Source organism: Colossoma macropomum, unplaced genomic scaffold, assembly GCF_904425465.1.
Source record: "Colossoma macropomum unplaced genomic scaffold, Colossoma_macropomum, whole genome shotgun sequence".
In the NCBI taxonomy this organism is placed as follows: domain Eukaryota; kingdom Metazoa; phylum Chordata; class Actinopteri; order Characiformes; family Serrasalmidae; genus Colossoma; species Colossoma macropomum.
Window position 1 is genome coordinate 30123022 of NW_023494796.1, and position 16086 is coordinate 30139107.

Sequence of the window (16086 nt, forward strand, 5' to 3'; positions counted from 1 at the left end):
ACTCATTTCACTCATCACCCCCTCCCTCTCTAATCATGTCGAAAAACTCTGAAGTGCGCCCTCTCGTGGCGACAGCAGAGTAGTGTCGCTTTCTTTGCAGTAGACGCCACCAGGGCTGTCGCTGAACGCAGAAGTGTGAGAATCGTCTATTATATCAAATATTTATCGAACATTTCTCATATTTCTTTCGAGGAGAGTTATATCACGATAATTATCGGTATCGTTTTATCGCCCAGCCCTACCTGTAGTTTATTTGCTTGCCAGTGTAACAGCTGAGCCAGAGGGGATCCTTGTTGGAGATAAAACGCCGCTCACCTAGGCGTAAAATGTTTTGCAGCTTTGCTTTGCTTTTTAATCTGGTTTGTTCAGTATTTCTCCCCAAAGGAAAGACTCCAAAATGTTCTATTATATTGTTTAGGTGCTTTTTGCGTCAGCAAGGTGGTGCTTTCTGAAAGGTTTTTATTTCCCAGGATAATTTCTAGTTAATTGCGTTAAAGTAGTGCCAACTCCAGACTGTTTTCCACTGCATATGTGACTTTTTTTAGTTCAGTTCTCGTTGCCCGAGGCTCGCTCCTCTGTGCGCCTTTGCGTTAGTCTCCCAGTATCTCTGTTGTCTGTTTAATCTGTGGGAGTGACTCAAAACATTCCCCCTTCCTGCAGTTGGCCCTTTTGTGTTTATGCGTCTCCAAATCCAGCCGAGCTCCGCATGTCCGATGTACCCAGCAAGGCCAGATAAGCTCGTTCCCAGGACGTCAGGCACAGCCAGGGACTTCAGTGTTGCTGGTGGTTTTGAGGCTGAGGGATGCCTTTATCTTGAGCTTATTAGTAAATGGTGCCTTTTTACAATGGTGGAGGTGCACGGACCCTTTTTTCTGACTGCTTTACTCGAATTCTGAGTACCGATCTGGTCCCAGTGTTCTTTATAGGTGGTTGTGTACTGTAGTTGCAAAGTGATGTCAAGGACTGCGAGTTAAACGCTATCGTTTCTTGTTGCAAGCTTCTGACGAGTAAGCAGGTAATATTGGTTTTTCTCACTAATTTAGCAATCAAAAAATCATGTGTGTGCAAATGTATTGATTTTTATCTTCACAATGAATATTAATATACATCTTAATCTCATTTCTTAATCTGACGACCCATACAGACCTACATAGATACACTACATGGCCAAAAGTTTGTGGACACCGGCTCATCCAATGTTTATTCCAAAATCTAGAGTGATAAAAGGAGTTTGACCCCATCTGATGCAGTAACATGTCTTCACACTTTAGGAAATGCTTGACACTAAATGTTGGAACATTGCTGTGAGGATTTGATTGAGCATTAGTGAGGTCAGGTAGAATGTTGGATGATCAGTTCTGTATCGCTCCCAACTTATTCCTAGAAGTACTGGTTGGAGCTCCATCACTCCAGAGAACACAGTTCAGAAGCCCCCACAGCACAATGCTGGGGGTCTTGATTCGCCGCTAGCCTACGCTTGGCATTGGACAAAGTGACCTTAGGCTCATATGCGGCTACTCCAGAGCATCCTATTCTGTTGGCTATGCTTTTCTATGGAGACTGTACAAGCTATGAACTAATAAGTAGGGGTGTCCACAAACTTTTGGACAGATGTTGATGTTTGTCACATTCTAAATCTAACCCTATTCAAATAAACACAAGTGTAAATATACAGTGGGACTAATTTTCAAGTGATGCACTGAAGTTCTTGGCCAAAACTGAAAACTAAATTCAGCTTATTCTGCGTGTTGAGTATGAAGTGTTTCCAAGTGGTTTTAAACCTGTAATGGAGAAGTTCCTGGGAGTTGTATCCTGTCTTATTACTTGGCATAAGCAGTGAACAATACAAATCACTTGTCTAGCGTATCTTGTAGAAATGTAAATTGGTTCTAATTGGCCAGTTTTCACTATTGATCTACTTCTGCTCAAACTGCCGTTCCCCAATGCAAGAAAGCAAAGGGAGCGTTGTTTTAATGATTTTTCTCATCATCACTACCATTTACAACTATTTACACAATCTGAGATTTTTGCACTTCCTTGTTGGCTAACACATGTTTAAAAAAAGTGGGTTCTTTAGTAAAGAAAATGGTTCTATATAGAATCATGAACACTCAAAGAACCCTTTGCATGATTACAGGCTTCTTTGCATTGTGAAAGGAATCAATTCGGATTCAATTCGGAGTAAATGGAGGCTGTGCTTTATATGGTTCTATATAGAACCTTTTTGAAAATGGTTCTGTGTAGCACCAAAAAGTTGATATCGTCACAATAAAAGAACCCTTTTTGGTGCTACATAGAACCCTTTTCAGAAAGGTTCTGTGTAGAACCATATACAAAAGATTCGCTTTCAATAGCGGAATAACTTTTTCACGATGCAAAGGACCCTTTAATTATGCAAAGGTTCTATTCATGGTTCTACATGGAGCAATTTTCTTTCCTAAAGAACCATCTTTTTTAAAGAGTGTATGTTTAATCCTTGTTTTTTGTCAATGTTGACCTATTTTTTGGTTTGGTCTTATATTTATTTATTTAATTATAATTATATAATATTACCCTAGTGAAAATTATGATATGCCAATAATTAATTTACGATTGTGCAGATTTTGTAATTATGTTGCCATTTTATTTTTATAGTTTTATAACGATTATGGCTGAGAAACAGTCTTGAATGTGGACCGGTCATCTCTGGCTGATATCCGATCCATTTAATAAGGTGTTTTGAATTAGCGCATCACTCTCCTGTAATGCACCTGTAATTTATAGCATGATTTTGTTTAGGATGGTGTAGGTTTGTTTAAAGTACGCTGCTGTGTGTCTCAGTCAGGTACACTGGACGCACTCGGTGGCCTCAGCTGTGGCCTTTGTTTGAACTGCCTGCAGAGAATCCCAGCTCGAGCTTTAATCAGTGAAACCTGGTCTAGACACAACAGGAAATGGTGTGCACCTGTGGAGACTGCTTTTTACCTGCACGCCTCAAAGAACATTTTCTTTCGCAAGCGGTGACAAAATAACCCGGCACAGTAGAGTGCGGGTTCTTTCCTAGAACCGTATGTAGTATGCGCTGTAGTCCTGCTTTGGCCTGCATAATTTCGAAGCTAAAGGCAAACAGGCTTCTAAAGGAGCCTGTTTAACAGCCGAGGCCGTCAGTACTATTTGCAGCCATTTGTGCTCATGAATATTTAATGCACAGCAAGGCATGGTTTGACGCTTCGCTGTCGTCGTGTTGTGGATGCAGTGGGTCTCGAGGAGTATGAACATGCTTGAGCAATCACCTTCTTTAGATTTTGTAGTCTTCTGAAGTCTTATTTATATTCATATGAATGCATTTTAGCTTAAGATTAAAGGAAACGAGCTCCACTTTTATGGATCGCACCACTTTCATTTGGGGTACAATGTCAGTTCACCTAATTCACCCACCTTACTCACTACAAGTGCTGATTTGAGTACATAAATAGTATTATAATACTAAAACCAGTTACTGTGTACTGTCACTTTCTAGTAATACTTAGAGCAAATGCTTTCTTCTCCCTCTTTGTTTAGGTTTTATTAGCGGTCTGCCTCTTTCTCCCCTGTTGTTCCGTCAGTCTCCTTGCCTGCGATATTTCATGCAGTTGGAACGGGATGAAGGTCACATGCATCCACTGCAAACTGCCAACTCATCCGGTGCAGGCTTTCAGAGTCCTGGATGGGCGGTTCGTGGATCATTAAGTTTAGTGCTGAGTGAATGGAGCTGCCTGGCCTCAGTCTACTGTAATTACGCTCTCACTCCCTCTCTCCTCTCTTGAAGGCTGATCCGGCCTCTCAGAGGTCCTGCCGTCTTTGGCAGTATTAGTCCTCTCGTCCTGCGCCCCGTTAACAGGTTGCTGTGTGTTTATTTCTGTTTACAGCAGAGAACTACTAGCCCCGGCCTTTTAGTTTGTTGTCGTGCGGCGAGCTCAGTCGAATTGGATAAAGCTGAAATGTTCATTTGGCAGATGAGCGAGCCGCAGCTGTAGCCGAGGTTCGTGATGGGCAAGGCTGACCGCGGCTCTCTGATCGGGCTAACCGTGAGGTGAAGAGGAGTGGCTCCCCTGGGGAAGATGCAGGTTCAGCTCTGGCTGCTGAGGTCGGGATGCTCTGCTGAATAACTGAACTCAGTGATAGCAGCTTGTTTTGGTGCTGCACAGTGACTTAATGCGAAGAGTAGATCATTAGATTATCATATGTGAATCAAATCCATTCAAATCCTCTTATATTGTTCCTGAGCTGTTTCATGTCACTGTGCTGGGTATTTGGTATTAAGTGACTGTTTTATGATGTTGCAGTGACCATATGGTGATAGAAAAGGGGCTTATGATTACTGTGGTCATTTGGCATAACTTACTGAATCCGAATTGGATAGATAGAGGAGTGGCATCCTCGTCTTTCCTTTCTGTTTGTCCATACTGTACTGTGTGTCACACAAGTTATTTCATATATTCTAGCAAATATTGGCTTTGTGGCCTTATTTGCTTAAACATACAAGAAATACAAGTTATTTTTCACAACAGTCCAGTACCAGGAACAGTCATTTCAGTGCTTTCCCAGTAGTAAAACAACAGAAGATCCAACATAAAACTTACTTAGAGTGGAAGAAATCTTTAGTTTGCTTGGCTTTCTGTTTGTTTCTAACATACTGCCTGTGTTAGCTGGTTGTATATGCTGCAGATGTGCGTGATAGAGATTGAGTTAATTAACGCTGGAGTGTTCCTCTAATTGATGCGCCAAGGACAAATTGAATTAATTCTTTATTACATTTGGCCACCTGTGTTTATATGCTATGTCTAGAGAGCCTGTGCAGAAATGCATCTGTGGCATTACTGATGTAATGAATGCATTAAGTCAGTCATCCTAGGTCATGCATGTGTTGTGACCCTGTTTACAGTGCACATATTTTCATATTCGATTCAGTTTTTGATTCAGAGATCAAGATTTGATTTTGTGTTTACAGTGTCTACAATAACTTTGTTTTATCTCAGCCTTAAGACTTGGAGGACACTCAGAAATCACAACCCGTAAAATTAATAAGCGACTTAATTTACAACTTTTAAATGATGGCATTTGAAGATGGACATGTGCGTAACATGAGCCGTTCCCCAGTCTCCGCCCCCTTCGCTCTTGACAGGACGCATCCAGATACCTTGTTTTGATTATTGACCGTGGTTTCCATGAAACATGGCGAAAGAGGGACTCGCAGAAGTGACAGAGGGGCTTAGTGTATATAGATTTATTCATTTCTGTATGCTGGTTCGAATGTAGAGTGTTATTATTTTGTTAGTATACGTTGGAAAAAAGGATGCAGATTTTACTTATTTTAACATATATGTAGGGTTGCACTGATGACGATACTGATATCTTTGACCGATACCACAAAGCAATATCTGATGCACACATTTTGTGGAAAGGCAGTGGTTGTGGGTGATATATACCTGTTTGAATTCTTCCTATGGTGTTAGTATGTCACAGATACACCTGATTGTACATACAACATACATACAGCGTAAAACATGCTAACGGGAGCCTCTTACTTGAATGGCTGAGCCGTACATCTTTCAGTAATCCCTGTTTTGCTGCGTAGTCAGTTACAGGAATGGCCAGTCTCTTGGGGTAATTACAGCCTGTAGTTTTGGTTTAACCTTTAGTATTTCAGTCTGCTAGCTGGGCCTGTGTCCACTCCGTCAGTCAGCTGCATCACGCAGCAGCGCAGACTCACAGCCTTTAGCTTCAACAAAGCCGAAGAATCCGCTGCTTAACCAAAGCTACTGTTAGTATGAACGATTGTAATAATTAACTCCAGAGATGTAAGCGCGAGTGAACAGGAGCATCATTTTGGCAGAGTCAGAAAAGCTCGACCACAGTTACATCAGTATATCGTTCTGTTTTTAATTATAAAAATAAGTGAAAATAATTTGCATGTATTTCAGTTGTTAAATCCGATATTTACGGATCAGATATTGGTATCGTAAGGGGGGAAAGGGTAGTATCGGTGCATCCCTTTCAATGGGTACATCTGTTCCACATGAATATGGTGTATTTCATCAAATCAATTCTTGCCAAAAATTTGGAAACTGTAAGAAAAATATGTTGATGTAATATTTTATTCATATGGTAGCAAAGTGTTTTTTTAGGATATCGGTGTCGTTACAGGACTTCTATGTAAGCAGCGAGAGGCGATGGAAACTAAAGGCATGTGTAATGCTCAGTGTATGTGTGTAGACAATAAAATGTTTTGCTTGTTCTGTACTCTTGTAGACAGATGAAAGCCCAAAGGCGTAATTACGTTTTCAGACAAAGGCTTGAGATAGCTATTAACTCTGCAGGCCGTTTGCTCAGAAAAAAGGCCTCCTGAGTCATGAATGCTCAGACCCTCAGCCTGTTAGCAGTGCAGTATTGCTGGTGACAGTGCCGTAGCAGAGCTGTTCTGTTTCGCCTTGCTGGAATGGCGAGCGCGCTGCCCTGGTTACAGCCAACAGCAGGCAGGAATGAAGACAGAGGAGAAGGGCATGAAACGCCAGGGTGCCATCAGATGATACCAAGAAGGACATTGATCCTAACTTGTTTTGGACTAGATCTGTAGTCACTCGGCTAAATATGTGTAGTTCATAATTGGTCTGTGGCTCACAGTTTAAGGTCAGGACTAAATCAGCCTGAGAATGTCCATAAGACCTTGACCTCCGTCTCAGGTGTTCATTCAGCACTTCATAATATTCTTCTTGTGTTTTGCAGATGTTCTTGACCGTGTACCTCAGTAACAATGACCAGCATTTTACGGAGGTGCCCATCACGCCGGAGACCGTGTGCCGCGATGTGGTGGAGCTTTGCAAGGAGCCGGGAGAGACGGACTGCCACCTGTCCGAGATGTGGAGAGGCTCAGGTAACAAAGGAGCACACGTACTGTACACTCCTCTTAAAAAAGAGGGTTCTTCAAGGGTTCAGAATGGTCCTATATAGAACCAGGAATGCTTAAAGAACCCATTGCATGATTAAGGGGTTCTTTGCATCATGAAAGGGTTCTTCAGATTGGAGAATGTGCCGTAGCACCAGAAAGGGTTTTTTCTATTGTTACAGTATCAAGCGTTTTAGAACAGAAGAACTCTTTCTGGTGCTATATAAACCCTTAGCATAAAGGTTCCATATAGAACCATATACTAAACTAAAAATACACTCTTAAAAAGGTGGTTCTTCAAGCGATCTTTAGTCAAGAAAATGGTTCTATATACAACCATGAACACTTAAAAAACACTTTGCGTAATTACAGGGTTCTTTGCATTATGAAGAAGTTCTAAAGATTGGAGAATGTGCCATAGACGTTTGTCTATAGAACGTTTTTGAAAAGGGTGCTGTATAGCACCAAAAGGGGTTCTTCTACTGTTACGATATCAAGCTTGTTACGGTAGAACGGCTCTTTTTGGTGCTACACAGAACCATTTTCATACAGATTCTACATCTTACAATGTAAAGAACGTTTTAATCATGCCAAGTGTTCTTTCAGTGTTCGTAGTTCTATAAAGAACCATTTTCTTTACCAAAGAACCCTTGAAGGATCATCTTTTTTAAGAGTGTAGATTCAGTTTTGCGATGAATTGTGAAAGTCAAACATTTAATTTCTAAAATCAGACCGATTCCTGAAACTGGGGTGGACAGATGTTTTTTTTCCTTCAGCTATGATTTTGCAGATTCCTGCAATCTCCAGGTTGACCTAAGCCAGGGGTCGGCAACATGTGTCTCCGGAGCTGCATGCGGCTGTTTCACTGCCCTGTTGCGGCTCCACAGCAGAATCAGATTTGTAGGTAAAAATAAAATAATCCTCCTTTACAGTAAAATAAAGCTCTGCTGATCGTTCAACACAGTTTAACAGTAAACGGTCTTAAACTCTGGAGTTAATGTAGAACTGCTGATTCACCCTTTAACCCTGAAGATCAGCACAGACTGCTGGTCACCATAGCAACACAGACAACAATCTCACCTAGCTAATGGCTAACAAAACAGCAAAGAGAGAGATTTAAGACGAACATCGATAATCAAATGGGCATATTTGCATTTATAATCACTCCAGCTGGTTTCCTGATACGTTTAATCTGCAACGAGAAACTGACCAACACTAAAAGGTCATGAAGCTGAGTTCTTTCTGGCCAGCTTTTTCACGTTCCACCTTAAATCGGCGCCTGAGGTGCCATAATGTAACTGCTGCACCGTTTAAGGTGGAACTGGACAATTAGAAAAGGAATCTGGCGAAAGACAAGCTGACCACAGCCTCGTAAATGAAAAGTCGAACATTTTACAGACATTTTACAAGAAACTGTTTTACTTGTATATTTTTTTAGGCTGTGTTTTTATTTATATTGTATTTTTTAGCCTATATCAGCACATTGGCACACACTGAGACATGTTCACAGCCAAGACGGTAAAATGTTACTCCAATAAAATGGACGTAAAATGCTGTGGCTCCCAAGGTGGCTTGATTTTTGCTGAAACAGGACAAAATGGCTCTTCTTAACGCCTGCCTTGCCGACCCCTGGCCTATTGTGATTTCACTTGCTAATGTGCCTTTTTGCTAACGATCTCTGTAGAGACCCATTTGAGTCCTGGATTAAGGAACAGCGCGGTGATTTGAGGAGCCGTGTTTTTGTGTTCCTCAGACTTCAAGCACTCTCAGCTCTGAAGTGCCTGAGATTGCGCTGTGGCTCGTTTCCATGGTTACGTTTCTTTCGGCGAGCCGAGTGGCCGTAAGCTTTTCAGTTCGAGTACCTAGAAAGGCCTTGAAGTCCCGGAGTATTTATTGGCCCAGCTGACATCACTGACAGGAAGTCTTTCTTCAAGCGTGGCTGTGTGACCGTAAACGGAGCCTGGCCGCGTCTCGAGCCAAAGGTTGTGATTTTGAACAATAACAGCTTTGAGACGTCGGCACCGGAGCTGTGGAGGGTTAATGACAAGCCGTCATGTAGATAAGCTAAAAATGCGAGTCAGCGCTGAAATGCAGTCGCGCTGAACGGCGGTCAGTCAAGCTGAAGCAGTTTTGCAACATTCAGGAGAAGAGCGAGTGGTTGTTTTCTTTCGAGAGAAAGTATTTCCTCCTAGCGAGTGTACAGTTACAGCACAGGTTTGGGGAAATCGGAGCAGAGCTCATGCTTACTGTAAACCTAATCCAGACTGGGCTGCTTTGTGACACTAATGCAGCACCAGATCGCCCACTGATACCAAATCCTGAGGTGAACTGGGTCAGGCTTTGTCTGGAGGGAGTGGAATGACCATTAAAATGCTAACCTGTTTTGTCCAGGCTCATGTTAATACTAAACCTCCTTACATATACGTTCACATACCGAACAGTCACTTATTAACCTGTAGCCCATGAGATGTAACAGCTGTGGAAAGATGACAACTGGAGCTGTCAGTTATAGAACTTTATTTAGTGACTTTTTTGTGCTATTTTAACTTTTTAAACTTTAAAAAAGGGCAGTTTTTAAATCCATGCTGTTTCCTGTGGTGCCCAAATTGTCGTTTAGAAGACAGTCACTGACTCCGACAGGAGGCAGACTATTATCTCTGGCAGATGGCAGCAGTTATGGGAGTTTTTAGATGTTTTATGAAATTTGTGAGATTTTTTATTTTTTATTTATTTATTTTTTTTTTTTTAAACTGTAAACTGTCGCTGCCTATGATGACCCCCTTGGTTTATATACCAGGGGCCGGATTCATAAAAGTTTGTTAAGACATAAAAAATCTTATTAAATGTGTTTTTTCTTAACTTCTTTCTTAAGAAAAACGTTACAAAATATTGTTTTATTTTCTTAACTATTTTCTTAGGAATCATTATAAGAACGAATGGGATTCTTAAAAATATTACGTTCTTTAATGTTTTCTTAACCCTCTGGTAGCCTCACACCTGTCTTAGTCTGTAAGAGCTGTAAATGTAGAGGTCACCGTCTAAATTAATTACAGACGCTGCCTCTGCTGCTCCTGCCCGTCCTCGTCTGTCACCCCACAGTTATCATTTTCCTAAGAGGATTTTATTTCCTGGTGGCTGTTTCTTCCACCATCACTTCTAGTTCTCATTTGCTAATATAAGTTTGTTGTGATGTTTTTATTCCGTTTTGCTCCTTTGAGCGGATTAAACTGAATAATGGAAATGACACAAGACACAATTAGAATTTGTATTAATTGTTGTTTGTGGTGCTCAGTAAAAATGCAACTTAGCCCACATGAGAAAACAATTAAAGAAAATTAATGAAATAAGATTATTTTCAGAGAATATTTGAGAATGCAAGTTTTTTTGAGAACTGCGTTTAAGAACATTCTTACAAACTTCTTAGTGTTTGTCTGAAGAACCTTCACAAGTTTTTTTTCTTAAGAAAGCTTTCATGAATTTGGCCCGAGATCATACAAAAAACCCAGATTTCATAACAGCAGTAAGGTGGTTGTGACATAACTAACTAAGGTCGCAGTTTTGACCTCGGGTAACCTAGGGTGGTTCTTAGGCTTGGTTGTGGAATACCAAAGCCCCGCCCCCAAGGGGAGCTTGATGAACTAATTAATAAGCCTGTCCTGAGGTGAATCGGGAGCAGGAAAAACACAACATGCAGGACTGCGGCACTCCAGGACCAGGGTTAAAATCCACAGACCAAGGGCTTCACCTAAGATATTAATGTATTAATTAAAACATTAAGTTTGTAAGACTTTTGTGTATAAAAAACAGGGTTATGTTTTGTTTTGTTTGATTTATAGGACATTGCGCTTTTGGCTTATTTCTTGTTATTTTGAACTGCTTACCGAGTTTTTTCACTGCTAGTTTTCATTCTCTTGGAACCTTTCATTAACAAAAACACCTCTTTAACATATAAACCATGCAAAAACGAATGTAAGGACTGATGTTTGATGCAGAGGTGAAATGAAATCACAAAATGCTTGAAGCTCAGATAACGCAAACCTAAATAAGGGAACATCGTTGCTTTTTGATACGGTAAAATGATTATATGTGGATTGTTATTTATCTGTATGTATGTATGTATTATTTTTATATATATTATATTATATATTAGGTTTGCGTTATTTGAGCTTCAAGCATTTTGTGATTTCACCTCTGCATCAAATTATTTATATATGTGTATATATATATATATATATATATATATATATATATATATATGTGTGTGTGTGTGTGTGTGTGTGTGTGTGTGTGTGTGTGTGTGTGTGTGTATATATATATATATACTCAAAATGTAATGATGGTGCAAGTTCCTCATCCTTGTTTGACAGAATGATGCACTTTTTGTCTGTTATCTATTTAGTGTTGACATTTAATCCTTTAGTTTGTTGAAACTTGTTTTAATCTGAAAATACAATATAATAAATAATAATTATATATGTAATACATAATATAAATAATATAATATTAATTGAAATCTTACATAATGTCCCTCAAATCACTTCATCTGCCCCAGCGCTCTGTTTCGTCAGCAGTTCCGCACGCGCCTCATATCATCAGCATGTGTCAGCAGTCTTTCACCTCTGTCCCACGCTGAGGAGCTGGTGGCGTGCGCTGACCCGTCAGTGCGTTTGTGTCTTTGTGCAGAGCGCGCCGTGGGAGAGGGCGAGAGGATGCTGGAGCTGCTGCAGCGCTGGGGGTCACACAGGGCCGAGGTCCGCTTCTTCCTGCGGCACAACCGAGCGCCGGGCCGCGAGGCAGGTGAGTGAACACGCCCCGGCTCTCTCTTTGATCACAGCATAAGTGAACGAGCATGAGTGGGTCTGAACGACCTTGGCAGAAAGCTCTTAATAATCCTCCCTGCCAGGGAGACGGGTGAGTGCCCAAATACCCTGAGAACCTACATCGGCGGTTCTGATCCTTGGTGGCACTCTGTCTGTCCGTCATGCCTTTGATGAGAAGATTCACTTGTGAAGTAATTGAGAAATTACTGTGGAGAACTAATTAAACAAAACAAATGCTTCACTTTTCCTGACCATCTTGTGCAGCTTATGAGTCCTTCGCTCACTTTGCTGACTGGTTTAGAACATACGCTGAACTGAGACAGTCTTTAAAAGTAGCTTATACGCGTTATGTAAACGGCAGGCTTGTGATTGGACTTTCTGGCCCTGTGACACCGTTATTTTCCTTTCGGCCTCTCGCTCAGAGAACCATGGTAAATCTGTTGGTCATGGCCCGTTACAGGGCCACACTGTACCCTTTGTTCTGCTGTGCCCTGTTGGGGCCCTTTGCTAATTTTAAGCAGTCTGTGTTTTGCTAACCTGCATGTGACCCCTGCCCCGTCCGCACAATCACGTCTTTTGAAAGCGGAGATACTTGAGGTTTTTTGTCCTCCTCTACCTCGCCTCATTGATCAGTCTCGCAGGGCCCCCCTTTAGTCATTGTGGGTATAAGCTGTGCGTTAGTCGTCCAAGGAGAGTTTAGGGATGTGAGAAATATTCAGTAACAAATCTGTAAATTAGTAATTAAAACATTCCAGAGCTTTAAAGTCGTTCAGATAACCGACACTTTTATCTCTTTCATGAAACCACGCACTTCTGTGCGCCGAGTCCAACTTGTATGACTGATTATGACTCCCAGGCATATCGCACATCTGTTAATCCTTCCATCCATCCTTCTGTCCTTTCATCCTTCCATCCATCCCTCCTTCCTTCTATCTGTCCTTCCATACTTACATCCATCCATCCATCCATCCTTCCATAATTCCATCTGTACATCCATCCATCCATCCATCCTTCTATCCATCTATCCTTCCGTAATTTCATCCATCCATCCTTCCTTCCTTCTATCATCCATCCATCCATTCATCCATCCTTCTGTCCATCCTTTCTTCCATCCTTCCATACATCTTTCTGTCCATCAATTCTTCCATTCGTCCATCCTTCCATCCTTTCTTCCATCCTTCCTTCCATCCATCCTTCCTTCCATCCATCCTTCCGTCCGTCTGTCCTTCCATAATTTCATCCATCCATCTATCCATCCTTTTATCCATCTGTCTTTCCAGAATTTCATCTGTCTATCCTTCCATCCTTCCTTCTTTCCATCCATCCGTACATACATCCATCCATACATCTATCTGTCCATCAATCCTTCCATCTGTCCTTCCATAATTTCATCCATCCATCCTTCCACCCTTACTTCTATCCATCCATTTAAACTTATTTCAGAATATCACATCATATGGGACATGATTAGTGAATAAACCGGCCTTTTTGTTTTTAAAACAGCGAACGCCAGGGCTGTGGAACAGAAGAGGAATGGTGTTAAAGGCCCATCAGACAGAAGGATGGAGAACGGGGTGAGTTGGTGGTATTCTTTTTTTTAAGGTAGCATATTCTCTGACCTTCTTAAGGCAGTGTTTGTTAATGCTGGCCTAATGTGTACTGCTTTTCTGCCATAAGAAAAAAATAGGGAAGGAGGCAAGTTGAGCTGCTCTTATTAGAGAAGCCGTGAGAGGAATGCAGTGTAAGCACACAGGAAAGGCGAGATTGTTTACGGAACACAGCAGAAACTTCACAAAGCTTTAACTCTCATGTGAACCCCTTTGCTGAAACTTGAGCTTTGTGAGAGTTTTCTATGATGTGGTGTTTTGTTTTTTTTTCTGAGGGTTTTTTCCTTTGCAGGTTGCTGCTCCGCGGATGGACATGACTCTGGCAGAGCTGCAAGAGATGGCAGCCCGACAGCAGCAGCAGATCGATGCCCAGCAGCAGCTCCTAGCCTCTAAGGTAAAGAGGGGATGTAGAAGAAACAAAGCTATTTTAGTGTGGGGGTGCAACTGAAGTGGAACAACTGAAAGATGAGTATGGCTGTCTGGAGAGTGAAATATTTGAAGAAAAGTAAAAAAACTGAGTGATACAGCAGAGTTCATGGGAGAGGGAGGTGACTGTTTGCTTGAGTGCAAACCAAATGTACATTTAAAAAATTTGAATGTGGGTATTTGAAGCAAATAGCTGTGGTTTCCCACGTGGTATGTGAAAAATGATACCGTCAACACGTGACGTTCTAGCTGACTCCCAGTGTAGCAGATTTATAGCTGTGTTCAGCTTTGTGAAGCATGGGTGAAAAGCACACATCAAACTGACTTATATGTCCTGTAGGCCTTTATTATACAGGGTGATTCTAAAAGATTCATCTGATTTCAAAATGATTTATTTCACTTGTAAATCATTACAGAACAGTGCAGTAAACTGTAAATGGTTTAAGTGATCATAAAGTTTATTATGTAATTTTACAAGTGCTCAATATGAACCTCCTCCAGCTGTACAGACATCAACGCCATAGTCAAATTCATCCCATACTCGATTGAGTGTGTCGAGTGTGTCGGGTGTCTCTGCACTCACGGCTCTTTCAGTGCGATTTCGGAGATCATCAGTGTTGTTGGGAGTGGCACATAAACAGAATCCTTAAGGTAGCCCCACAAGAAATTCACACGGCGTGAGATCTGGTGATGCTGGTGACCTTTTTCTTGGAACTATTGGTACCAACGACGAACACTCTGAGCTGTTGGAGGTTCACTGCCATACTGACAGCTAGAAAACCTAGAAACAGCTAGAAACCCTATGACCCCCTCTTTCAGTTGAAATGTGATTAACCAATCACATAATAAATAATCACCTAGACGCCTTTTTGAGTCTTTTTGAATCACCCTGTACTTTTGAAGCACTCATCAATTCCACATGTTCACATATTCTCTCTTTTATCTTTGGAATCAAGGAGCAGCGTCTGCGCTACCTGAAGCAGCAAGAGCAGAGGCACCAGCACCAAACCTCTGAGCAGGAGAAGCTGCAGCGCCTGAGGGAGAATGTGGAGAAGCAGGAAGCTCGGCTGAAAAAAGTGCGGGCCCTGAAGGGCCAGGTGGAGCAGAAGCGCCTCAGCAACGGAAAACTGGGTGAGTGGTCAACATAGAACCGTGGAGAACAGTGGCTTCTAACTAACGAACATTGGCTTCCTTCATTGATGAGCTCAAGGGAGCAGCACTGAACCAACACAAGATCGGTCTGATAAGACTTTCTAACCACAGCTGAGCCTGAGGCGGTAGGCAGGTTTCCTGAGGAGGAGACGGGGAAACTTGCTCCTGTTCCTAGAAATTGTAGAAAGTAGGGCAACCTCTATATTTGATGGGAAACATCACAGAAATGCAGCCAACTTTTCAAATAGGGAGAATCTTGTAAACTGTGGTGATTAATAAATAATTAGTACAATATATTTAAAATTATTGATGATATGCATGCCCACAAAATTTGTCAGTAAACTTTTTTTTAATATGATATAGCAAAACTTTGGTGACAGCAGGGTTTTGCCCCAACACAGTCACAACGTAAAGCATTTTTATTGCTTTCAGTTTGGCAAAATGTGCATTAAGTAGATGAAAACTACTAAGGCTGCCGGCTCTCTCTAGCTTTTTCTCAGTGCAGCTCTTGGTTCTAGCTGAACTAAAGGTTTTAGGGTTTTGGAATCGTGCATCATTACATTGCACTAATGCTAACCAAGCTTTCTTCATGTTTGCTTTGCAGTGGAGGAGATCGAGCAGATGAACAATCTGTTCCAGCAGAAACAGCGAGAGCTGGTGGTGGCTGTGTCTAAAGTAGAGGAGCTAAGCAGGCAGCTGGAAATGCTGAAGAACGGTAAGATGGACGCCCTCCATGACAACCAGAGCTCTGTGGCTGAGCTGGATCGACTCTACAGAGAGCTACAGGTGAGGAGCTACTCACTACTACTTGTTTCTCCATGAATCTTTTTGTTCCTATTTTTTGAGCTGCTGCATGCTGAGTGTTGAATGTAAAGGCACAGTAAATATCCTCAAAATGTTTGTTAATATTTTTTGAGTGTAATAAGCCTTCACTGCTCAAAAATAGTATCTTGTCAAGTAAAATTATCTTAATTCTAGTCAGTATATCTAGTATTTCTTGTGATTGTGCACTTATTATAAGCTTATTTAGCTTATTTCCAGACATTTTTACCTGTTTTAAGTAATTTTATTAGGAGAATGAGCTTACTGTACTGGCAGGTAGTTTAGCTTGTTTCAATATACTGAGATACTTAATAAAATTACTTAAAATAAGTAAAAATGTTTGGAAATAAGTTAA

General features: G+C 41.3%; 1 protein-coding gene across 3 annotated transcripts in view; it reads left to right on the forward strand.

Moving 5' to 3' along the window:
• Positions 1–16086, forward strand: part of tp53bp2a (tumor protein p53 binding protein, 2a) — a 54601-nt gene that overhangs the window by 11962 nt on the left and 26553 nt on the right. For all 3 annotated transcript variants that reach the window (XM_036583298.1, XM_036583299.1, XM_036583300.1), the window contains exons 2-7: positions 6745–6892; positions 11588–11701; positions 13228–13298; positions 13624–13725; positions 14714–14888; positions 15514–15695. In XM_036583298.1, coding sequence (XP_036439191.1) covers positions 6745–6892; positions 11588–11701; positions 13228–13298; positions 13624–13725; positions 14714–14888; positions 15514–15695 — 792 coding nt within the window. The remainder of the gene's footprint in view (positions 1–6744; positions 6893–11587; positions 11702–13227; positions 13299–13623; positions 13726–14713; positions 14889–15513; positions 15696–16086) is intronic.